This window comes from Emiliania huxleyi (assembly GCF_000372725.1).
Source record: "Emiliania huxleyi CCMP1516 unplaced genomic scaffold EMIHUscaffold_41, whole genome shotgun sequence".
Lineage (NCBI taxonomy): Eukaryota > Haptophyta > Isochrysidales > Noelaerhabdaceae > Emiliania > Emiliania huxleyi.
In genome coordinates, this window is record NW_005198900.1 from 716695 (window position 1) to 740002 (window position 23308).

Sequence of the window (23308 nt, forward strand, 5' to 3'; positions counted from 1 at the left end):
GCACCGTACGCGCGCCGCCAACGTAACACCCACACCCACACACACACCTAGTCCGTGTCCATAGCGGCGGCCCACTTGGCGCGAAGCTCCTGCTGGAAGCGAGCCAGCCTTCTCTGCGGCCACCCGCGCTTCTTGAACCAGCGGTACCAGTACTGCACGTACTGCGCGTAGGTGATGACTTTGCCTTCCGACCTCGCGTTGTCGATGGCGAGCCGAATGTCGATCAGCGACCGGTTGGTGTCCTTGTCGTTTGGGATCGGCGCAGACACCGTGTCCATCGCATGCTGCTGCATGTGGTTGTAGAGGATGTGAGATTGGGTGCGCGCCGCCGCCCTCCGCGCATCGAGATCTGCCTGATGCTCCTCGTCACTCACCCCCTTCCTCCGAGCGCCTCCGCAATCGCCGTGCTGACACTTGGCAATCGCCTCGCCCATCCGCTGGACCGTTTGCTCCATCGGGTCCTGATTGATGAGCTCGAGGCACCCGTACCTGCGGAAGAGCTCCGGCAGCGAGGCCCACATATGCCACCCGTAGCCTTTGAACTGCAGGCCGTGCGTGCCCCCCGTCCAGCGCACGCAGAACTCCGACGACGCGCGCTCGAAGTCGCGATACACCTGCTCTGGGCCGCCCGCATAGCTGCGCATCTCGGCCGGCTTCAGGCGCATGAGGCGGAGGGCTTTGGCCAGGCAGAGCGCGGTGCGGGCCAGCCCGTCGAGGCCGGCGATCGCGTCCTCTCTGCCGATCGCGCGCAGCGCCGTCTCCAGCGCTGTGAAGAACCTCGAGGCGCCCCTCCCTCCCTCCTCGATGAGCAAAAAGTCATTGCGCAAGGCGCGGGAGTCCTTGCCGTCGAAGGCGGCCGGGTAGCGCTTCTTCGTGTCGTTGCTCATGGTCAGCTTGTGCCGCAGCTGCAGGCCCACGTCCGACATCGCGGCGTTAAACGTGTCGATCGCCGCGACTTTGCCGGAGCTGGTGCTCTCGAGCTTTTGGGTCAGCTCCCGCTCGAGCACCGTGATGAGCAGCTCCATCTGACGCATCTCCGCGTGCAGGACGCACAGAGCCAGGTATCGCTGCGCAATCGAGGAGTCGCCGCCAAGGATGTCCTCGAGCTCGCGCTCGCCGAAAGGCGGCAAATACGGCAGCAGCACGAGGGACCCGGCAGGGAGGATCGCTTTCGCTCCCGCCTCGGTGGAGAGGTCCACGGAGGTGAGGCAGCTGCGGTAGCGGTCCAGGTCGAACCTGGCGTCGCGCAGCGCCTGCTGTGCCCACTGCGAGTTGTCGGCGGGGACGCCGAGCACCTGGGTGCACTTCTTGCCGTTGACCCTGGTCTCCTTGGTCTTGAGCGAGGGTGTCGTGCTCACCTGGGGGTGGCGGGCTTGAGTTGTGAGTCTACAGGGTACGTGTGGTGTGAGCGTACGTAAGCAAGCGTCCGTCCCGTCACGGCACTCTCGGAAGAAAGAAGAAATACGAGCGGCGGGCGCTTGAAGGGCACAAGGGGGAGGCGCCTGCGCTCCCCGCGCCGCGTTGGACCCTTTGCCGCGAGCGAATCGAGACGTCGAAGTGCCGCCGCTCGCGGACCCGGTGCGAAGCTCCAGCATCGGGCACTGGATCGAGTTCGACCAGTCCTGCGACGAGTCGGCCATCATCTGCGCGTACTCAACCATCTCCGGGCGGCCGGGCCACTGCCGCTCGCATATCTGCTCGAGGGATGCGCCGCCATCGGGAACAACGGCGACCATCGCGAGCTTCGACTGGTCCTTGTGCAGCACGTTGTGGAAGGGCGAGGTCGGCTGGTCGGCGATCCAGTGCAGTCCAAGAAACTCCATGATTGCGCTAAGGTCGGCGCTCACGATGCCGTGCGCAGTCATGGGCACATCGGAGACGACAATGTGCCGCTGGTAGAAGCTGTCGCCCTCGTCGATGACGCCGAGGTCCTCGACGAGCTCGAGTCCCTCGTCGAGCAGCGCCGGCGGCAGCGGCAGATAGGCGTGCTCCACCACCAACCCTCCCGGTTGGCGCAGCTGCTCGAGCTGCTGCACATAGCCGAGGAAGCCACGCAGCTGATTCTCGGCGTGATCGTCGCCAGCCCAGCAACGCAGGAACAGCGCCTTGGCCGCATTGCATGCGCCCTGCACGACATGCTTCAGGCACTCGGGCCCCCACCGTTCGCCCTTCACCCCAAAGCACTTGATGATAGCAAGAACGGCGGTCCACTTCTTTGCACCCCGCATCCCCTTCAGGAGCTCGCCCGCATCGAGCGTCAGCTGGAAAGCAAATCTGGCGGCGGGGCTCCCCGGCAGTGGCACCTGGCCTGTGAAGGGAAGCATTCCCTCGTTTGCCAGTTTGTTTGCCAGGTTGCACGCGCCATGCGTGGCCGCAAGCCGCTTCTTGCGGTTCCAGACCGGCCGCTCATCGCTGCCCTCTGCCCGCGCGCGCTGCTCGCCCCCTCGGGGAGTCTGTTGATCCGCCTCCTGCGCCGCCTCCTCAGGCGCCTCCTCGCCCGCGTCCTCCTCCTCTGACTCCGCCTCCGACTCCGGCCCTCCCTCCTCCTCGACCTCGCTCCCCTCCTCCTCCTTCGCTGCTGCATTCGCCGCCGCCTCGTCCGCCGCCCGCGCCACCTTCTCACGGCTCTCCTTCTTCCGCCGCTCCTTCTTCAGGAAGTCGTTCTCGAGCCTCTCCTCCTCGCGCCGCAGCATCGCGACCGCCACCCGCCCGCGCTCCGCCGCCAGCGCCTCCGCCCGCTGCTTCGCCGCCTCGACGTCCTCTCCCTCGTCGACCGCCACCGGCTCGTCGATGTGCGGCGCGGATGGGCACCACTGCTCGTCGTACTTCGTCGACTCCTTGATCAGCCTCGACGAGGTTGAGTGGCCCAACAAGCGGTGGCCTGCATCGTACTTGCGCGCCAGCCCGTAGTTGACGTGGCCCATGCGGCGCAGATCGGCGAGCGAGGTCCTGGTGGGGTGGACCTTGGTCTTGCGCGACTCCTTGTCCCACGTGCGTTTCACCCGAGCGTTGCTCTGTAGGCGCGCCACGAACCGCTGCCCGGAGAGGAAGCGCCGCTTGCCGTGCACACGCGACCCGGGGAGGGACCCGTCGACGATTTCGGCGAGGTACGTGTCCATGCCCTCGTGCCCCGTCTCGGGAGTGCTGACAAGCTCCGCAATCGCTCGCAAGTGCGCATCGCACTTCGCTCGCACCCGCTTCCAATACCCCAGCTCCCCGCGCGTCATGGTCTGCCGATCAGGCCGTCTGTAGGGCTCACACCGCCGCTTCTCCTCGCGGTAGAACGGCTGGCCCAGCGCCGCTGCGAGCTCGACCTGCAGCGACGAGATCATCTGCTCCAACTCCTCGATCGGCTCGCGCAGCACGTGGTTGAGTGTGCTGTCCCCGTGCGCGCCGCACCGGGCCATCTGGTTGAGGTCGTACGGCCCCTCCTCCTCGATGCGCCTACGCTCCGCCGCCACCGCCGCCACAAAGTCGGCGTCGTCCGCGCTCCCAAACAGGTACTCGCCGCTGCCCCCGCCGCCGCCCCCACCAGCGGCGTCGCCGTCGCCGTCGCCGTCACCGTCGCCGTCGCCGCGAGGCTCGCCTGCTGCCGAACGCTTCTTCCTCGCCGCCGGCTTGTTCCCGCGGCTCTCGGTCTGCACCGCGACGGCCGCCGCACGGATCCACATCTCGAGGGTGCCGAGGTCGAGCTGGACTTTGGGCTTGTCCTTGGAGTTGCCGCCTGGTCGGAAGCATCCCGGCAAGGAGGCCTCCAAGGCGGCCCGCAGCTGCAGCGGCATGTTCTCCTGCGGCGGTAAGGGCGGGTGTGTCTACCGCTGCAGGAGAATTCACAGTCTTGCGTGTGAAAGTGTTGAGAGTGGGGTGGGGGCGGCGCACCTTGGGCATGGCGGCAAAGTCGAACTTGGCCGGTGCAAGCCGGACGGCGGGAAGTGTCTGCAATTTACTCGAGTACCGCGCCTTCTTCCCCGGAGAGTAGAAGTTGAACTTGCCCGGGGCCGCTGGGGCGCGGCTGCGCGCAGCGCCTCTGTTCACAGCAGCGGGCCGCGGCGGACGACGTTGTGCCTGCTGCTGCTGCTGCCGGGCCCCGGCCCCTGCCGGTCGGCCCGAACGCTCTCCAGCCGAAGGCCCTCCCGCATCGGCCGCGTCCGGCGGCGGGCTCCCATGTTGCGGAGCTCCGGCAGGCGGCTGGCCCGTAGGCGGCGGCGAGCCGATCGGCGCCAGCGGCAAGCGGGCGGCCGGTGCTCTGGCCGCCTGAGGCTGCGGCCGAGGCTGGCCGCCGCTCGGCGCCGAGCGTGCCGCGGCAGCTGGTCCACGCTTGGGCGGAGGCTCGACCCGCGGAACCGCATGCACAGGCGCGCGTGCGCGAGCGTCGCACGCAGTGGCGGCGAGCGGCAGAGAAGGGTCGCCCCCAATGGGCGTCGCGAAGGCGATAGGCGTCGGGGGCTGAGTCGGCGGGAGCGGTGCGTCCGCGTTGCCCAGCCGCGGGGACTCCACCGCGCGCACAAGCACTGGCGTGTGGAGATGCTGTATAGGTGGTTGCATGGCCCAAGGCCTCTCCATGCTACCTGCCCTCTACCTGCCGCTACCCGCCCGGCGCCTCCGAGCTTGGCTGGTCATCGTGGTAGTAATCGCCGAAAGTCGCCGGGAACCACACGTTACCGCCCGTAGCCATCCGCAATCATAGGACGGCTTACGCAACGGTTGGACGTGCGCAAGGGTGATGTCAAGAGCGCTGCACGGCCAGCGGCAGCAGCAGCAGCAACAGCAGCATCAGCCACCCAGCGCGACGGCGCCGGCGTGCTCGTGGGTGCGGCCGCGCCCCCGCCGCCGGGGCGCGCGACGTGGGTCCTCGCTGGACGGGCTGCCCCGCGGCGGCAGGGCGTAGCGAGATGGGCGGTAGAGGGGCAGGGGCCGCGCGACGTCGGCGAGACAGCAGAGGGAGGACTCAGAGGGGGCGAAGGTTTTGAGTCTCGCATCAAACTGGATGCATGTGTTCAAAAGAAAGTACCGACTCCACCAATACAATGGGTGTGCATCCCGGCATGCGAGACTCGCGAGCGCAGACGCGAAGGCGGGCGCGCAAGGACTAAGTGTGCTGCACACCCGCTCCACACTGCGTCCCAGACCGAAATACGTACACAAGGACACTCGGACGCTCAAAGGGGATACTCCTCGAGTGTGGCCGACTGACCGTGGAGCTCAGCTGGCGAGGGCACGGGAGTTGAGCTCGCCACCCAGCCCAGGCCGAGGACGTATTTGGGGTCGGGGATGGAGGGAGGCGGAGCACCCACCGAGGCGCCGTCCACCGGCATCGAGCCGTTGAACGTGGCGACGCCGACACGCACCGTCAGCAAGCGCGCCGCTGGCTCGTAGTCGATGCAGTGCGCCGAGCGGCTGCCGCACCCTCCTGTGGCACCCAGCTCGTCCTTTGCGCGCAGCTGGCTCTCGTCTGCTGCTGAGAGAGGGGTGGGGGAGACCAGGGCAAAGCGATGCGTGACCTTGGCTGTCGACGGCAGCTCCACGGCGAGGAAACCAAGGAAGCTCTGCACGTCCTCGGAGCTCTTGATCGAGGCACGGTAGATGATGCGGTCCGTGTCCGACATGCCCGCCCCCTTCCCCGAGCGCTGGTACATGTCGGGCCAGCATGGCAACGCCATCACATTCTCGGGCGGCCAGTTCTTCAAGTGCAGCACCATTGGGTCGAGCGCCGAGACCTTGTCGACGCGGTCGATGAAGGCTGCCTGGGAGGGGAGAGGGGCAGATCAATTAGTGAGGGACGCGGGGGGTAAGGGGGGGGCAGGTGTGTGTGTGTGTGGAGAGAGGAGTTGCGACGCGGGCGAGGCGAGGGGGCGAAGAGAGCGCGCGCGCACACACCAGCATATCTTGATGCGCCCTTTGCAGGACGGCGAGGCGGTGCAGCTCGGGAATCACGAAGTCGATCTCGACCTTGCGCGACTCCTTGATCGACAGGTCGCGAGTGGCGACTATGTGACCCTGCAGCAAGCAGCAGTCGAAAAAGCGGACGCGAGCGGTGCCGACGGCGCACATAATCATGAACGCGCACGAGGCGCACGAGATCACGCCCTCGTGGGTGACGGTCGCCGTGTTGATCTTGACGCCGATGTCGGTCGGCACGAGTGCGCCCGTCAAGTTGAGAAACGGGCGCTGGTTGAGAGGTCGCTGCAGCAGGTCCTTGCTCTCGGGGTCGGTGGTGCAGAGCCTGAGCTCGTCGGAACCCTGCTCGAGCACGCGGAAGCCGTGGATCTCGTCGCCCGAGAAGTCCTTGCCGAACATGTACTTGATGCTGCCGTCGCCGTCCATGTACGAGAGGAACCGAACCAGCGCATCGTCGGCCTGGAACATGAGCGCCGCGCCGCGCAAGACCGGCCCGGCGGTGAGGGGGACAACGGGCAAGGCGGGCGGGCAGCGCCGGTGGCTCGAGGCTGGCCGCGGGAAGAGCGACGGCGGGAGCAACTCGGTGGTGGGCATGTCGTTCAGCGACTCGGGCATGATCGAAGCAAGCGACGCATCCTCCCCCCAAGGCGTGAACGAGAGCGGCCTGACCGCCTGCGGCGGCGCCTATGTTGAGGGGAGAGGCGTCGCTCTGGTGCGCGCAGAGGCGGTCATGGGGCGCGGCGCGGCTGCGAGGCGGCACCTTGTCGTTGAACTCGAAGATGAGCGTGCCCGCGACCTCCCACTCGCATCCCAGCCCGACCGCCGCGATCCCCATGACCGCCTCCGCGTCGTGCGCCTCTGCGCAGTTTGTGAGCACCACCACCTTTGGATCCTGCTGCATGCGCGCCGCGAGCTCCGTCCCAAGCAGAGAGACGATGTCGACCCGCTGGCGGATGAAGCCGGCCGGCAGCACGTCGGTGTCGCCGTCGTCAAAGTGGACACGGAAGCCGGTCGTTCCCCTCTTCGTCTGCACGACCTTCGTCACGTAGCCTGGGAACCAGCGCGCCTTTTTTTGATATCGGGCATCGACGCGGTCGCCAAGGGCAAAGGCGGCGCCCTCGGCCAGCGCGTCGTCGTCCGAGGTCGCCTCTAGTGGTGGCGGCGCTGGAGCTTCGTCCTTGTAGGCAGCGAGGTCCTCCCCGTTGTAGCACCACAAGAGCTCGGCTGTCTGGGCCGTCTCGGGGTCATTGGTCGACCCGCTCTCAATGAAGCACCGGAAGAGAACTGCAGGGCGGATGCCAGCTGCGAGGGGGCGAGCGGGGCGACTCAGAGCTGGGAGGGCGCCATACGCAGCGCCTCGCCGCACACGCTGCGCAGCGAGGGTGTGTGCAGCTCCACACTAACTGCGCGCGCGCCGGGAGGCAATAGCGCGCGCGTACCGTCGCCATTGGGCATACTGAACGCGACCTCGTAATAGCGGTCCGCGCCGTACCGAAGGGCCTGCCCGTTGTTACGACGCGACACCGCGTTCTCGCCCACGCGGCCCAGCAGGCGCCTGGCAGGCGCCGCTGGCATCCCCAGCAATTGAGGCGCCTCTCCTCTGAGAGTAACCGAAGCGCTCGCGCCAAGACTGTACGGCGCGAGCCACCCCCACGCGCAGTCTCCGCCCAGCAGCAGCTTGTCCACGGTCCGTGTGTCCCCGTGCATCCCTGGAAGAGCGATGACACCGATAGGATCGGCGGTGATCGCAGCTCGTTGGAGATCGATGGTTGTTCCCTCTGGCGATAGGAGCTCGAGCCCGTTTAGACCCAAATAATGCGGGTCGCCCCAGGTGGACTCGCAGAGCAAAACCAGCTGCTTTCCGTGTGGATGGAGCCGCACCTCGTAATCTTGCATCGGGGGCAGAGACGGCATGAACCCGGCTGCCCGCGGCGCAGGCTCGCGCTGGCCAGCCGAGGTCGCAGGCCGTGCAGCGACGGCCGTGACTTCGCTCGGAATGACGCGGGGCCGGCACTCTAGAGCGCCGGCCTCTGCGCCGGGCGTGTGCGGCCGCTCCGTACGGAAGGCGTCAGAGTCGTGCTCAGGCGAGTGGCAGCATAGGTCGTGCGCCTCGATGGCGGTGAGCGTTTGCGGCTCGAGCGTGAACAAGATGCTTTCGGCGCACGCAAAGGCGTCCACCACGTTCCCGCAAGCCTTGTTGATCTCGCCGCGAAAGATGAGCGCGCCGTCGAGCCGCAGCTCAATTCGACGCGCACCTCGGTATGAGTGGATTCTCGATTTATTGTAGTTCCAGACTCTCACGAGCGAGAGCCGGCAGGGCGCGGGAAGCTCAATCCCCAAGAGGTTGCGCTCGCCAGCGGTGTATGGAGCCAGCCACAGGTGGTTGTCGTTGCAGGTGGCACAGACTCCATCGGTCAAGTTGGACACAACTCGCGGGTCGTCCGAACATTCTGGGAGGACGTTGATGTCGGCGGGCGAGGCCCAAATCCGACCTGCGGATAGGTCAACCGGCAGCCCTGCGCTGTCGAATGCCTCGATGGCGGCCAGCCCGACGTAATAAGGATCGCCCCAAGTGCTGAGGATGTCCACCTGCAGCTTTCGTCCCGCCGGCAGCGCGACGAAGACCCCTTCCTCCTCCTCCCAGCCACTCGCTGCTGGCGCCGTGGGCGTGATGAAGTCGAGGGAACGTGGGCCGCCTGCGCCCGCACATTGGGTGTACCCGCTAGCCGAGGAGTAGGAGGAGCCCGCAGGTGAGGCGGGGCACGAGCGACGGCTTGCGGTTGACTCCCCGCTCGGCGGCCGGGAGCCACTCGACGGCGGGCGTGACGCAGAGAGACTCGATCCATGGCTCGACGAACAGCCGCAGGCCCCGCCGCGCCAGAGTCCAGAGCTGCTGGCATCGCACCCACCTCTTGCAATGCTGCTTTGGCCACCGAGCTGCAGGTTCGATGCTGCACCGAGGTTGAAGTGCTCGCTTTCGTACATGCTGCCGCCGCTGCCAACATGGCGCGATGCGCAGTCTCTCCGCTCGCTAGCCATGCGAGTCTGCACAAAATTTTGCAGAAGTGCGTCCTCGGGAGCGACGCGCGTCGGTGCAGGGCTCTGCGTGGGTGAAGTACGACGCCAGTCGGTTGCGCCGGAGCGCGCCGACGATGGCGCGCGCCGGCCGGCGGCGGGCGCCGACTCGAAGTGCATTCGTCGCAGGCAGCGTTGCCGACGGTTTCATTTCATTTCATTTTCATGAAAATAAAGAAAAAAGGGTGGTTGTTTCATACGATCGAAGGCTAAGCTCAAAAAAAGGAACAGGTCCCCACCCGTGCGATCTTTGTGCAGGGTTCTTTGTAGCATTTCATGAGGGAGCGCGTCTGCTCGGTTTTCTTTTTGCGATCACTCATGACTTCTTGTGCAGCTCGCATCGCGTCGTGGCGTCGATTCCTTCTCGCGTGAGCACTTCCCACAACAACATACCTGAATACACCTAAACCTGAATGCTGAAAGCCTGCGCCCAGCGAGGCTGAATCGTGTGCCGTGCGGAGGAATGGAAATAATGGGAAATGGGGAACCCCCGCGCGGCTCCCCCCTCCACTTCTACGGACTCCGAGAGGAGCAACGCTGGGCTGTTAGCCTGTTTGTATTTGAACGCCTGTTTTTGTCAGCTGTGTCGTACAGCCCTAACCTCTCCCTCTCGGCGCTCTCATAATACATTCACATCACGCGTACTTTTCTTGGAGAGCACGAGCAGAGAGAGAAACATGGTACATGCTGGTGCACAAGGGAAGCCTTTTCGCGTCTTCCCCACCACGCTTGTCACGACAAGGCCGACAAGTTCTCCTGGAAGCGCTGCACAAAGCTGGAGACGTAGTCGGTCGTGACGTGGAAGTCGTGCAGCCGCTCGTACTCGTAGTAGACGAAGAGCGACACCAGGTTGATCGAACCCTGGAAGGGGGGCGCAGTGGGCGGTCGGTGGCTGGAGGCGGGGAGCAGCGGTGGGTGGCTGGAGGCGGGTCACCGGGTAGATGGCATACGATCTTGCCACGCTGGCACGGCCGCGTGCGAGGTCCTCCTCGAACGCGTCGGCGTCGAAACCGCCTTGTGCCGTCTCGTAGCTCGCGCGCCGCTCGTCGCAGCCCAGCTTGTCGGTGATGCCGGACTGGGAGCGCGACAGCGCATCGAAGACCACGTCGCACGCCAAGGGAGAGACCTGCGCAAGGTGGCGGCGCGAGCTGGGAGGACGGGGATGATGCGTGAAAGAGGTGGGATGGACGAGCGTCGGCGGCGTGTCGGGATGGACGCGCGCCTCCCTCGCGTCGAGTTCGGCCGCGGTGCAGCCGACCGAGGCAGCGAGGGCGTCCGAGCGGAAGGACAGTCTGCCGACATTCTGCTCGTGCCAGTGCCGCTGCGCTTGCGACCTACCACGGCGAGTATCACCGCTGCGAGCATGAGAGAGGAGGGCGCGGTGGGGGAGAGCGGTCGGCTTGCGCGTGCTTCCGCTTGCAGAACCCACGCCGCTGCGGCGTCCTGGCCGCCCACGGCTGGGCGCCGGCCTTCTCGACGTCGGGCGCGGAGAACTGCGGGTCATTTTTTGGCCAGCGGGGCAACTTGGAGGTGCGAGTCTCGCTGCTGAGCCGCGACGCCTTGCGAGGGAAGGCCTCCTCCCAGCGCGCCCACGCGTCGCGCAGCGCAGGGCCGTCCACGATGTTGCCCTCCGCGTCGAAGAAGGCGTCCATTGCGGGGAGTTCCCCTATGCTGTCCCACTCCTGCGAGGCGGAGCAGGTACGGACACCGTCAAATGTGAGCCCGCTCGGTTTGCGGCCCGGCTCTTCTGGAAGCCTCCATCCGTTGCCATCGACCGAGAACGTTGACGACATCAATGGCAGACACTTTGGGTCCGGATGCGAGGAGGTCGGAAGCCCTGCAAAAGGTGCGGGTGGCGGCAGTCGATGCACCCGCCGATGATGCTGTGGTGGGTGCTGCCGTCATCGCCACCAAGGGACGCTGAGGCATCGGACGGCGGGTGCCCAGCACCACGGCGGGTGTGAAGCCTGCAACGAGCGTAAGCATCTTATGGGCTCTTCGCAGCCGCCTTCCCCAGGGGCGCAACCAGCCGCAACCAGCGCCCTGTTACAGCCACCTGGTAGCCCTGGGTTTCGGCTCCTACCCAGATAGGGGGTCTGGCGCCACGGCGACAGGGAGGATGTGGCCTTGAGTTATGTGTACGCCAACTCAGGGTGTGTGGCAGCCCGCTGGCTGTGTGTCTTGTGAGCTTGTTTGTGTCTGTGTGTCGCTCGTGCGTGCCGTCATCATCTGTCCGGCGTCCACCCATACCGCGTTGGTGTCCAGTCCGAGCCTGGCTGTTCTTCACCTTTCTACCTACCTACCTAGACCCTATGCAATAGGTAGGTAGGTCCGGTTTTGACCGCCCCAGAGGGCCCCGCAATAGGTAGGTAGGTGGTGGTTGTGGTTGGGGGGGGGGGGGGGGGTGAAAGTAAAAAAACCGCTTCTTGCGCGGGAGACGGGCCGCGCGTTAGCCGGAACGGGGCCATGCCAGGCGAGTCGCCTGCGGCTGGGACGCCAGCCGAGACTAACGGGTATTCACAGAGGGCTAACGGGTATTTTTTCGCTTCGACTGCGCGGCCTGGGAATAGGTAGGTAGGTGGGGCACGGAGCCTGGCGATTGGCGCCCGCAATAGGTAGGTAGGTAGGGCGTTTTGGTGCGAGTCGTGGAGGACAGACCCCCTATCTGGGTAGGAGCCGGAACCCTGGCGAGTACAGACCACGCCTGCTATTCACAGCACGAGTAATGGAGAAGTCTGTCCGCGCCTAAGGATTCTGCCTTTCCTATTCTGCTCTACTACACAAGGATTCTTGCTATTCTACCTCTCACTAGATTCCCCTTCCCAGGTTCCTCTTCTGCTCAGATATTCTGATTCTCTCCCCAGACTCTCCCATCTTGGCCCCGCTTTCAGCTTCCTGATTCTCCATTCTCGTTTCCTCCGCTTCCTTTCCGATTCTCCAGGGCAGCCAGAGCCAATTCCTGATTCTGCTCCCCCCTCCCGATTCTCCTGTCTCTCTTCCTATTCTTGATGCTCCATTTGATTCCTGATTCCTGATTCCTGATTTGTCGGATCGCCCACATTTTGACCGGGATTCTGATTCCTGATTCCTGATTTCTGATTCCTGATTCCTGATTCCAACATTTTGACCGGGATTCTGATTCCTGATTCCTGATTCCTGATTCCTGATTCCTCGGAGTTACGCATTTCGGCGGGATCCTATCACCTATGTTGGCCTGACTCTCCGAACTCCTGAGCCGATATTGCGTGTGCGCGGGGCTTCACACAGCTCACTCAAACTTCGCCCGCGGCAGCATGCTCAGGCGCGGGTCTCTCTGGCGCTCCAGCCTCACGTCAGCGCACTCAGCGCTTAGGCCTCGGTCCGGCGTCCGCAAAGGCGCAGTGTGTGGTGCGGGCTCTGCCCGTCCCCCCGAGGAGAGGGGGGGGGGGCGCTCCCGCGCGGGGGGGAGCCGAGCGAAGCTCGGCTCGGGTTCAAACTAACCCTCCCCCTTTTCCCTTTTTCTAAAACTGCTCGCCGCGAGCGGCTCGCTTCTAAAACGAGCTCGCCGCGGCTGTCGCCGCGTCTCGCCTGTCTAGGCGTCGTGATGCGTGTGTGCTTTTGAGCTGGGCGTATAAGAAGAAGAAATTGAAGCACTCCTCCCATTGACTTAGTACGAGCACCGAGACACGAGACAGCAGCTACCCGTTCTACACCCACACCGCCGCGGAGCTGCCTAGCTGGCGGGTGCATTCACAGCGAGCCCGCGGGCTTGGAGACCCAATCAGACAGCACTCCCCACAGCAAAAGAGCAGACGTGCCGCTGTGAGCATCGCTGAGCAGCACCAACGACCGCTTGCGGGGTCGCCGCAGGCCGGCGCCAAGCTGCATCTGACGCCGGCATGCCGTTCAAACCCCGGCACCAAGCGCCCGCGGGAATGGGAGACCGCCTGCCCAGAATTAAGATCGGCCGCGCACTGCTCTGGCTCCATCATGCCACCGCCCATGAGATCTCTGACGCACGTGTGATGAGCCGCCGTTCAAAAGTGACTGTACTGTGCGGAGCGCGGAGCGCACTTCGATGGCAAAGTGGGTGGCGCGGAGGATACGGCGCGTACACATGAGCGTGATTGGTTGAGTGAGCATGCCCAGATGGCCGGCCGGCCGGGCTACCGCCCCTCGACGGGCAAAAACAGGAATCAGGAAACGAGAGTCCGGCCGGGTTGCCAAGAAATCGGCCGGCAAGCGGAAATTTCCCTTTCCGGCATCCGGAGGCAGAAACCGCAACCGCGCGACAGAATCTGATAAGGCGAGAATCGGACGGACAGAATCAGATCGATTAGGCAGAAACGGAAGCTGGGTGAGGAATCCTGCCCGGAGGCTGAGTGCGTGGAAAGGGGACGGGCAGAATCAGATCGAGTAGGCAGAACCGGAAAAGGAGAGTGAGAATCAGAAGAAACGGACACGAATCCCTCTTGAGCCTCCGCAAACAGAATCCTGTCTTGGGTGGCAGAATCGCTAGTGCAGAATCCTCAGGCGTGGACAGGGTTCTCCAAGACTGCACAGCACAAGCCCTCGCCGGGGGCTCGAGCATGCGCAGCGAAAAGCATGTGAAAAAGTGAGGCGTGGTCTGTACTGTACTCGCCAGACTGTAGCCGAGCGCTCAATCAAAAAAAGTAAGTAGTTCAGCGCTAGTGGGGCCCACAGCGCGAGGGAAAAATTCCGCCGCTGGGGGAAACCCGGAGCGCAGAGCTAACCCTCGGGGACCCGTGTTATGGCCCTGCGAACGCGCACCCCCCAGGGCTAGGAAGAGGGGGCGTTCTGCAGTTAAGGGGAAACCCGGTACACGGAGCCCTCTCGGAGACCCGTGTTATGGCCCTGCGACCGCGCACCCCCCAGGGCTAGGGCTCTCTAGCCCGTAACCCACTGTTGTGCGCTTGTGCGTCCAGCAGTCCGGACCCGGTGCTACGGCCGGTGACCGCGTGCCTCTCGTGTCGGCTCCCGAGCCAATCGTGTGGAGCGTGTGTGTGCGTGTGGGCCCGTCCTCCATGCTAGGAGGTGTGTAAGACTGACTGACTGACTCTCACAGCAGACGGGAAAAAGAAATGACGCGTCGTCTCGCCGCCAGTGCGGATGCGCGAATCGCTCGTGCTGCTCATCGCCTCCGCCGCCGCGCTCCGTACGCCACTGCCGCCGCTGGGATATGTGCCGGCTGCGCTCTCTGCATCTGCGCCGCCTCGAACACAGAGCCTTCTGCTGAGGAGCGCGGCTCGCGCCACCGCGCTGACGGCGGCGGCGGCAGCCGAGATCAAGCCGCAGCTTCCGCCGCCCGAGGACGTGCCCTCCGCCCGAGCGGTAACGGTGCTGCTGCTCTGCTGCGCCATCGGCGCGGTGTGCGCTCTCGACCGCGTATTGATCTCGATCGCCATCCTCCCGATGGCGGAGCAGTTCGCCTACTCTGACTCGACCAAAGGTGCCATTGCAGCAGGCTTCTCGCTCGGGTACTGTCTCGGGCTTCTGCCCGCGGGCGTGCTGGCATCGAGCGGCTCGCCGAGGCAGGTCCTCCTCGGCGGGCTGGTCGTCTGGTCTGCGGCGACCTGCGCCACGCCGCTGGCCGCCGCCTCGAGCGTGCCCGCCCTGCTCGCCACCCGCGCCGTGATGGGCGTGGGCGAGGCGGCGGCTGTGCCGACCCTGCAGGCGGGTTCGTTGGGCGCGGCAAATCTTCCGAGTGTAGGTATCCTACAATGCAAGGTATCCTTCAGGCGGTGGCGGCGCGCTTCGTCCAGCCCGAGCGGCGCTCCCTCTTCTGGGGCTGCCTCACCGCCTCCCTCTCCTGCGGCACCATCGCCGCCTACGTCCTGGCTCCGCCGCTCATCGCAGAGCAGGGCTGGCCGTTCGTCTTTGAGGCCTTCGGTGCCGCCGGCCTCAGCATCGCGGTGCTGTGGGCAGTGCTCGGCGCCGACGCACCGCGAGAGCTCGAGTCCGCCGGAGCCAGCAGCAGCGGCGGCGGCAGCAGCAGCAGCAGGATTGGCGACGCCGGCGCCGGCGGCGGCGACTCGGCCGGCGGCGGCGACGGCGGGATGGGCGAGGTGCCGTGGCGGGCCCTCGCCTCCTCGCGGCCGGTCTGGGCGATGACGGCCGCGCACTGCAGCTCCAACTTCTTCATGTACTTTGGCTTATCGTGGCTCCCAACCTACTTTTCGTACCAGTTCGGCCTCTCGACAGCCGACGCGTCGACGGCGGCGCTCTACCCGTTTGCGGCGGGCGCGGTCGGCTCGCTCGCTGCGGGCGCCGCGTGCGACGCTCTCGTCTCGAGCCTCCACTTTCGGCGCACCGACGCGCGCAAGGTGATGCAGTCCGTCGCGCTGGGCGGGCCGGCGCTCGCGATGCTCGCGCTCTGCCTGCTCTCGGCCGGCGCCGGCGGGCTGCAGCTGGAGCGCGACGAGGCGGAGGCGATCTTCGTCGTGGCGGTCGGCTGCCAGGCAGGCTCGGCGGCGGGGTACGGCTGCGGCGCGCAGGACATCTCGACCCGCCTCTCGTCCCTCATCTACGGCGGCACCTCCGTCTTCGCCGTCATCGCGGGCGCCTCGGGCCAGTACTTCACCGGCTGGCTACTGGAGCAAAACGGCCGGGACTTCACGCCCATGTTTGCCCTCCTTGTCGCCGTGGAGCTAGCGGGCCTTGTGGCTTGGAACAGATGGTGGGACAGCGAGCGCGTGTTCGAATGACGATGAGCCGAGGCGGCCGCGCGCGCGTGTGAGGGGCGGCGTGAGCCGGCACGTGTGCACTGGGCAGTCTCGTATTTACTCTATTTTGTGAACAAACGCGGAACCGGAAGGGCGACCGCCAGCGCCAGGACCGCCCCCGCGAGCCGCAACAGCCACGGCATCGACGATCGAGAGCAATTATCGTGTGTGAGACGAGCCGAGCGGTGAGAGCTGCACTGTGCCAGCGGCCCTCCCCCCTCCGGGCCCCACTTAAAGCACAATCGGCATTCTGCCCTGGGGTGACTAGCACTGGCGCGCGCCTTTACCGGTGCGATTTTCGTCGCCACCACGACACTCTGGTGCTCAAAGTAGAGGTGATGCGAGCGCCACGTCAGCCCGGGGCGTCCGCCTCGAGCCAGAGAGGCAAGGTGGCGGGCGGCGGCGTGGCCACTGCGGCCGCCCGAGCCAAGCTGCGCCGCGGCGCCGGCCGGACCGTCATCGGCAGCACCTACAGCGGACCGTCCCGTCCTGCCTCCGTGGCGGGGATGGCGCGTCGCGAGCCGGCGGCGGCGCTCCCAGTCGAGGGTCTGCGCGGCCTCAGTCTCGGGGCGAGGCCTCAGCGTGAAGATGAAGCGCAGCTTCCAGCGCAGCGTCAGCGCGGGCGCCTCGCAGCTCGGCGGGAGGTGGCTCGGCAGCAGGAGCTCGAAGCTCGCCTGACAGGAGAGGGCGAGACTCGGCCCACGCCTCGTCCCCCCCGCACGGAGAGGCCGCTCGCAACGAGGCTCGCCTCGCGCACAGCTGCGGCCGCAACCTCGACAGACTCTACCTGCGGAGCGAAGGGCCCGGGGCGGGCGAGTCGGGGTGTGAAGCCGCTGCTGCGGCGGTGTGGGAGCGGTGAGGGAGCGGTGCGAGGGCGGTGTGGTGTGGGAGCAGCGGGTGGAAGCAGGGCGGTTTGGGAAGCTGAGCGGTGTGGGGAGGAGGGGTGTGTGGGGGAGCAGTGTGTGTGCGCGCCGCCCACCGTGCGACTCGAGCGCGCGCCGGTGCCGCCCGCCTCTGTGCGTGTGAGGGCGAGGTCCCACCCCAGCTCGTCGCACAGCTGCTCGTCGCACTCCACCTCCTCCTCGAGGTCGAGCGAGATGGTCAGCAGAGAGCACTGCAGCGCCGCCGCCGCCCCCTCCTCCGCCGACCCTCCGGCCTCGAAGCGGACGCAGCCGCGCACCACCTCTCCGGGGGCGCGCGAGCAGGCGCGGCCGACAAACGCGACCGTCGCGAGAGGCGCCCTACTCCCGCACCGCCGCCCTCGAGGCCGAGGAGTGGGAGAACGCGGCTGTGCGGCGGGGGGGAGGGCGCAGCGCACCCCTCGAGCCGGACCTGGAAGAGGCCCTCGTTGGCCGCCTGCGTGGCCGCATGCCCGTCCGCCGCGCCGCTCCCCTCGCTCCCTCTCCAAGACCCCTCCTCGCCATCCTCCTCGCCCTCCTCCTCGCCCTCCTCCTCGCCCTCCGCCTCGAACACGAGCGGCTCCTCCTCCCTCCCGACCTCCTCCCACTCCTCCTCCTCCTCCTCCTCCTCCTCGCCCGCCGCCGGCCAAGTGCACCCCTCCACACACGCCGCACCACCCCGGCTGGCCACCGGCGTCAGCGCGGCGTCCTCCGAGCTGACGCTGCAGCAAAACTGCGACTCTGGCACGCCGCCTCCGCCTCCGCCTCCGCCTCCGCCTCCGCCGCCGCCGCCGCCACCGCCGCCGCCGCCTCCGGCTGCTCCGCCCTCCCCGGCGCCGCCCTCCCAAGACGGCTCCTGCAGGCGCGGCTGCGCGCACAGCGGCGCGCCGGCGCGCGGCGCGCCGCACAGCAACACTCGCAGCGGCACGCGCAGCCTGCAAGTGCGTGGGGAGCGGGGTGAGGCGCTGCAAGTGCGGCGGTGTCGGCGCGGCGCGGACGGCGAGCCTGCAGATCGGGCCGCGCCGCCAGCCGGAGGACGGCTCCGACGGCGGGCGCATCATCCGCACGGTGAGCACGGCCACATACTCGATGCGGGCCAGGTCGCCGTGGTGGCTCGGCGGCAGGCCGTCGGGCAGCGTCCCGACCACGTCGAAGGCGAGCCGCGCGCCGGGCTCCACGGCGTGGCCGGCGAGCACGACGTGCGGCGGCGACGAGAAGAAGCACCGCCGCCCGGGCGCGTCCTGCTGCCGCTCGTCCGGCAAGGCAGTGGCCTCGGCCTGCGGCGGCGTGGAGGGCGGCGGAGGCGGCGACGCGAGCGAGAAGTGGCCGCAGAGCTGGGCGCTCATCCAGTCCACCCACCGCTCGGCGGAGGAGGCGCTGCCGATGAGGGTGAGGCGGCACCGGACCGTGCCGCCCGCGGCGTAGGCCCACGCGTCGGGCGCGGCGGCGAGCACGTCAAAGAGGGCCATCGGCCGACGCCGCGGAGCCCGAGTGCGAGTGCCTCGGCTGGCGGCAGCGGAGCGGCGGCAGGCGCAGCGCGCGGGGAAGAGCGATCTTACTCTTAAAGGGGCTCTGAGTGTGCAGGGAGCACGGCGGAGTAAACCGCCATCCGTCGGCGCCGCGCACTCTTAAAAAAAATGAAAAAAGAATGCAAACCGCCAAGAAGATCAGGAGGGTGGTGTTTAGAAACACCGGGAGTGAGTGGGGGGTGCCGATTTAGGCGTTGGACGTGTACTTGGTGACGGCCTTGGTGCCCTCCGAGACGGCGTGCTTGGCGAGCTCGCCGGGGAGGATGAGGCGGACGGCGGTCTGGATCTCGCGCGACGAGAGGGTGCCCTTCTTGTTGTAGCGCACGAGCTTGCCCGCCTCGACGGCGATGCGCTCGAACGCGTCGTTGATGAACGAGTTCATGATGGACATGGCCTTGGAGGAGATGCCGGTGTCCGGGTGCACCTGCTTGAGCACCTTGTAGATGTAGGACGAGTACGACTCGACGCGCTTCTTCTTGCGCTTCTTCTCGCCGCCGCCGGACGGCTTCTTGGCGGACTTCTTGGCGGGCGTCTTCTTGGCGGGCGGCATGGCTGAGCTGGGTCGAGGGATGATGTTGGAATTGATTTTTGGAGGGCTCCTTGCCTCGAAGGGTGGCTCACCCGCAACGCCCGCGCCGCTGCAGCCGGGCTCACTTTTCGGCTCCCGGCGCCCACCTCGCGCCGGAGCGGGCGGGAGGCGGGCGAGAGGCGGCCCTCGTCCTCCTCGCCCGCCGCGCGGCCCCTCTCCGCCGCGGGTCGACATCGAGAGAGCCGGCAGGGCCCGGCAGCGCAGAGACGGCTTTTCGAGAGACCTTCGCGGCGCTCGATCCGGGAGCGAGGGGCGACAGGGCGACGCAAATCTAGTCGCGCGCGTGTGCTGCCTGTGTCTGCGCTGCAGTCGCAGCGATATCACAGGCCCATTGAACAGGAGAGGATCGCGCGAAGGAGAGCGCTAACTGCCCTCTCTCTCCGCATTTTTGAAGCAAGTCTTGTCTTGTGAGTTTTGCACAACGCCAGCCTCAAAAACGTGAGACGACACACGCACACGGCACTGCGCATAGCCGCACACGCTCTCTCACCCACCAAACTGCCTCCGCCGCCGAGAGCGGCCGCGACTGCTGCGCTCCTGCTCCGAGAGGCGCGACTTGCGGCGCGCCCAAGCGTCGGCCGCCGCCACGCGCTGACTCAGCCGAGCCACCGCCGCGACCTTGGCTCGTTGCCGCCGCGCCGTCCGACCGAGCGGCTCCGCCCCCGCCTCCGCCTCCTCCTCCTCTGCCGCATCTCCCGCCTTCGCCTCTGCCCCCCCCACCTCCGCCGCCTCGGTGCCGCCGCGCGGGAAACGTAGCCATCCTTTTGGCATCTCGCGCGCGATCGCCCTGCGCAGCTCTGGCACCCCCGCGGTCGTGCGGCTCGACACCTGTCCAGGGCCAAAGCGAGGAGAGGGAGCGACCGTCTCGGCACAGGAGAAGAAGCGTGGGCAGAGGTGTGGGCAGAGCGCGAGACGGTGAGGGTGAGGGCGAGGTCGGGATTGGCGCCATGTGCACGCCCGCGCGCAAGCCGCGCAGGCCGAGCTCCGCCAAGTCCGCCTGCGGCGAAGGGGGCACCCGCTGGTGAGGGGCTGGCGAGGCGGCGGAGAAGGCGAGAGGCTGGCTGCAGCGGCCTCGAGGACCGCGAAGCGGCGCGCGAGCTCGCTGGTGGGCACGAGGTCGCACTTGGTCATCACCACGAGGCAGGGCACGCCCGCCTGCGCGCACGCAGGGGTCGGCGTCGGCGTGGCCGCCGCCCGCCACACGCTTCCCTCGGCCACGCCACCGCCTCCGCGCCAAGGGCTACAGGTCCGCGGCACCTCGCGGTCGAGCATCAGCAGAAACTCGCGGTCGAGCGCCCGCAGGCTCTGCCGCGCGTCTACACAGAGCAGCACGCGCAGCAGGCCGCCCCGCGAGACGACAAACTCGCGCATCGCAGCCTGCCACTGCGCAGTCGCGCCGTCCGAGGCGAATGCAAACCCGTAGCCAGGCATGTCGACAATCCGCGCGCCGCGCCGCTCCGAGCCATAAAAGTTGAGCGACCGCGTCACGCCCGGCCTGTTCTGCACCGGCGCGAGCCCACGCGTCGTCGTCCCGCCCGAGCGCTTCCCGACCAGCGCGTTGAGCAGTGAGCTCTTGCCGACATTCGAGCGACCGGCGAGGGCGAGCTCAGCCTCTGCGGCGCGCGGGAGCTCGTCGAGGTTGGCCGCCGCCCGGATCAGGCCCATCCGCCCGAGCTCGCGCCGCCGGCCCTCGCGCAGCTGCTCGTCGGAGAGGCGCACGGCGCCGCCCCGCTCCCGGCCGAGGCCGAGCGCGCGGATGCGGCGCACAACGGCGTCCGACAGCGGCGTGCGGCGAAGCCGCTCTCGGACACTGCAGAGCGACATTTAGCGCGTCTTTCTTTGTCTGGCCCTGTGTGGTGGTGAGCTTGTATTCGACTTCGCGGTGTGTATTCTTTTTGCTTGGCGGGTAGGCAGGGTAGGTCTGGGCGCTCCTCGGGTTTTCCCTCTCTTCACGCCGGAATTTCACAGCAAAAAAAGAAATTTTCGGAAAATCACGACGTCAACCCTCCCCAAGTGGGTGATCTGGTGCTTGTGGGGCTTGATAGTGGCCTGCCATGTCACAGGAAGGACTGTGGTTGCAGGAGAGTACCACCAGCCATCACTTTAGTTGGTATAGTATAAATAAATAAATACAACGGACACGCCAAACGAGGGGTGGGAGAAGGACAGGGTCCCCACCTGCACAAGCAGGATCTTGTAGGACGATCAGGGACACAGGGGAACGGGAGCGGGGAGCGCATCGCGACACGGAGGGGGGCTGGGCAGGGGGTTCACCCTCACGACAGGAATCCCATCTCTCGTATAGGACAGGTTGCACCCGGCGGCACGGTATAGTATCCCACCTTCACCCGTCCCTTGATTTCTTTTTTAGTTTCCCATAAGTAGGGTAGGTAGGTAGGTAGGTAGGTAGGGGCACCGCAGGGGCCGGTCAGGTTTTTCCAGAATTTCAGCATGCTGGCCGCCCCAAGCAAAAAGAATACACACCTGACTTTTTCGTTTTTTTTCGAGGACTCTCCCCCTGCCTGTGGAGCCCTAGCCCTAGCCCTATCGGGGAGGCAGACTACCGCTCCTGTCTAGCCGGCCGATCATACTCGAGTAACGCTTACCGATCCCCCGCCGCCTGTGGCCGTTGCGCGTTGGCGGCGCGCGCGCGGCGCCGCGGGGGAAGAATGTGACCCTTTTGCCATGCTGTGTGGCCAAGTCTGGTGGTGGACACTTGAGCGTCCTCGCTGCTCGCACACCCTATTACAGTAGCAGTGCGGATCGGGGGTATCGCATCTGGCGGCCAAAAAGTCCCGTCGTCGAGTCCAAGATGATCAAAGGAGCAAGTGGTCGCACGCTCGAGCCGGATCAAAGCAATGTCAGCAGACACAGAGGTATGAACCTCGTACTCAGGGCGCACGACAATCTCCACCGCCCTGATGTTCTCGGCGCAGTCATCCTCAAAGGTATGCAAGGCGACCACATCGTGTCGGTGAACGCCGACATGCAGGGCCGCCGGCTGCATGTTGAGGACGCAGTGCGCAGCCGTCAGCACCCATAGGCGAGAAATCGTCGATGCACCACAGAAGCCGACGTTGCCATTCAGATTGTTGCGGTACAGCCTCGCCATGTAAGGGTGAGTGAAGCGCTGCGCTTCATAGCCCCCGACAATGTACTCAGGTCGCACAGCGCCGGGTCCAAGGTGACCCGTCGGGGGCGTTGACGCCATAGCGGAGGTGTTGGCCATGGTGCGTCGCGCCCATGAGTCTGCACCGACCGTCCGCGTCCCCGCCGAATCGCTTCCAAAAGGAAGTGACCGTCGCTGCATTTTGGCCGCGATCATTTGGTGGAATCTAATTTCACGTAACTAACTGCAGGATAACTCGAGCGAGGGCGGCAATGAGTGCAAACCGCTCGTTTAAGAACATGGTTCATAGCGTGCAGTTCTGCATGTGTCTGTGAGTGAGTGAGACTTGGTCGGCAGATGATTGATGGCACTTGCGCGACTTGGGGCGCATGTGGGCCACACAGAGACAGCGATCGACGAGACCGAGAGACGAGAGTTTCCGGCAACCCAGAGGGAAACCAGAGGGTCCCCAGCACTTTGAGTTTCCGGAAGTTTCCAGGGAAACCAGAGGGTGTTTGGTTGGTGCTCCCTCCATTCCTGCTCCATTCTGGCAACTCTCGAGTTTCCCTGAGTCTGGGAGCTGGTTTGGGGCAAAATCTGTGAGGCGAAACCGAGGAAACCGGCAAACTACGCGGATATTTTCCAGGTATACCCCCGGGAACTTTTCCAGGTATACCCGCCGGCAACCCGCAAAATACCCCGGTATTTTGCCGATTTGGCTGATTTGGGGCCCAAACCAGCCTCAGACACAGACTCGGCTCAGAGCCCGGGAAATTGATGATTTCTCGGGTCCGTTGGCCTTTTTTTGTAGGGAAGGATTTTGATACCCGTCAAGACGCCTGGGGCCTGGGGGCAGCTTTTCGTGCGACGAATGATGATTTCCACGGAGTTTCCCAGAAGGAAACTCGTAGAGAGGGTGCTGACTGCTTGTAAGAGTAAGTTGTATTAGAGGGGGGGACTAGCAGTAGCAAGGAGAAACACAAAGGAAACCCTGGCAGGGTGCGAGAGGAAACTCTCGTAAAGCCCAACAGCCAGCCAGGCAGGCGCGCGTGGCCCCGCGCGTGCGCGTGCGTCCGTGAGTGAGTGCGTGTATGTATGTGTACCTTACAGCGACCGCGCACCCCACACACAGGGTCTAGCACAGGTTGCTGTTGCCAACTGGGAGTTCAAGCTTCAACTGCACTCCAAAGTCGTGCTCCACACAACGCGCACAACCACAAGTCGCACTGACATCACTCTAGTCGCAACTTGCTCTCGTTACTTCTCTCGCTGAGGCCTCGCGCGTCATCGGACCAGCGGCTGCCTGGGGCGAGAAGGCCAATCCTCAGCGCTCCACCCCTGGCCTACCGCTTCCGTGCTAGTCCCGCGCCCTGCCGCGCCGGTTCGCGCCCTTGAAGCCCCGATGCTTATCGCCTTTGTGCCCCCTAACCCTGTCGCCATTCTCCGGCAGCTCGATCTTGTAGTAAGACGCGTACCAGGCGAGGGGG

General features: G+C 65.9%; 7 protein-coding genes across 7 annotated transcripts; 1 reads left to right on the forward strand and 6 right to left on the reverse strand.

Moving 5' to 3' along the window:
• Positions 1–5159: 5159 nt before the first annotated feature.
• EMIHUDRAFT_210221 (hypothetical protein) lies at positions 5160–8937 on the reverse strand (the record flags this gene model as incomplete). The annotated part of the gene is made up of 5 exons (XM_005769847.1): positions 5160–5744; positions 5878–6582; positions 6659–7182; positions 7338–8594; positions 8808–8937. 5 exons carry the CDS (start codon positions 8935–8937, stop codon positions 5160–5162), a joined length of 3201 nt encoding a protein of 1066 aa, XP_005769904.1.
• A 594-nt stretch (positions 8938–9531) lies between these two features.
• On the reverse strand, positions 9532–11019 carry EMIHUDRAFT_451433 (hypothetical protein). The gene is made up of 5 exons (XM_005769848.1): positions 10729–11019; positions 10384–10655; positions 10196–10307; positions 9908–10099; positions 9532–9834 (listed from the first exon to the last, which is right to left on the reverse strand). The coding sequence occupies exons 1-5, from the start codon at positions 10957–10959 to the stop codon at positions 9706–9708; spliced, it is 936 nt and encodes a 311-aa protein (XP_005769905.1). The 5' UTR covers positions 10960–11019; the 3' UTR covers positions 9532–9705.
• Positions 11020–14082: 3063 nt separating this feature from the next.
• On the forward strand, positions 14083–15677 carry EMIHUDRAFT_65966 (hypothetical protein; the record flags this gene model as incomplete). Its single annotated transcript, XM_005769849.1, has 3 exons — positions 14083–14650; positions 14701–14929; positions 14969–15677. 3 exons carry the CDS (start codon positions 14083–14085, stop codon positions 15675–15677), a joined length of 1506 nt encoding a protein of 501 aa, XP_005769906.1.
• A 65-nt stretch (positions 15678–15742) lies between these two features.
• EMIHUDRAFT_451434 (hypothetical protein) lies at positions 15743–18063 on the reverse strand (the record flags this gene model as incomplete). Its single annotated transcript, XM_005769850.1, has 6 exons — positions 15743–16164; positions 16232–16369; positions 16444–16482; positions 16675–16936; positions 17014–17051; positions 17662–18063. 6 exons carry the CDS (start codon positions 18061–18063, stop codon positions 16048–16050), a joined length of 996 nt encoding a protein of 331 aa, XP_005769907.1. The 3' UTR covers positions 15743–16047.
• A 247-nt stretch (positions 18064–18310) lies between these two features.
• On the reverse strand, positions 18311–18673 carry EMIHUDRAFT_65952 (hypothetical protein; the record flags this gene model as incomplete). Its single annotated transcript, XM_005769851.1, has 1 exon — positions 18311–18673. One exon carries the CDS (start codon positions 18671–18673, stop codon positions 18311–18313), a length of 363 nt encoding a protein of 120 aa, XP_005769908.1.
• A 525-nt stretch (positions 18674–19198) lies between these two features.
• Positions 19199–20618, reverse strand: EMIHUDRAFT_464241 (hypothetical protein; the record flags this gene model as incomplete). The annotated part of the gene is made up of 4 exons (XM_005769852.1): positions 19970–20618; positions 19784–19867; positions 19659–19709; positions 19199–19540 (listed from the first exon to the last, which is right to left on the reverse strand). Exons 1-4 carry the CDS (start codon positions 20534–20536, stop codon positions 19199–19201), a joined length of 1044 nt encoding a protein of 347 aa, XP_005769909.1. The 5' UTR covers positions 20537–20618.
• Positions 20619–21314: 696 nt separating this feature from the next.
• EMIHUDRAFT_210227 (hypothetical protein) lies at positions 21315–21941 on the reverse strand (the record flags this gene model as incomplete). The annotated part of the gene is made up of 2 exons (XM_005769853.1): positions 21315–21332; positions 21462–21941. 2 exons carry the CDS (start codon positions 21939–21941, stop codon positions 21315–21317), a joined length of 498 nt encoding a protein of 165 aa, XP_005769910.1.
• Between the last annotated feature and the right edge of the window lie 1367 nt (positions 21942–23308).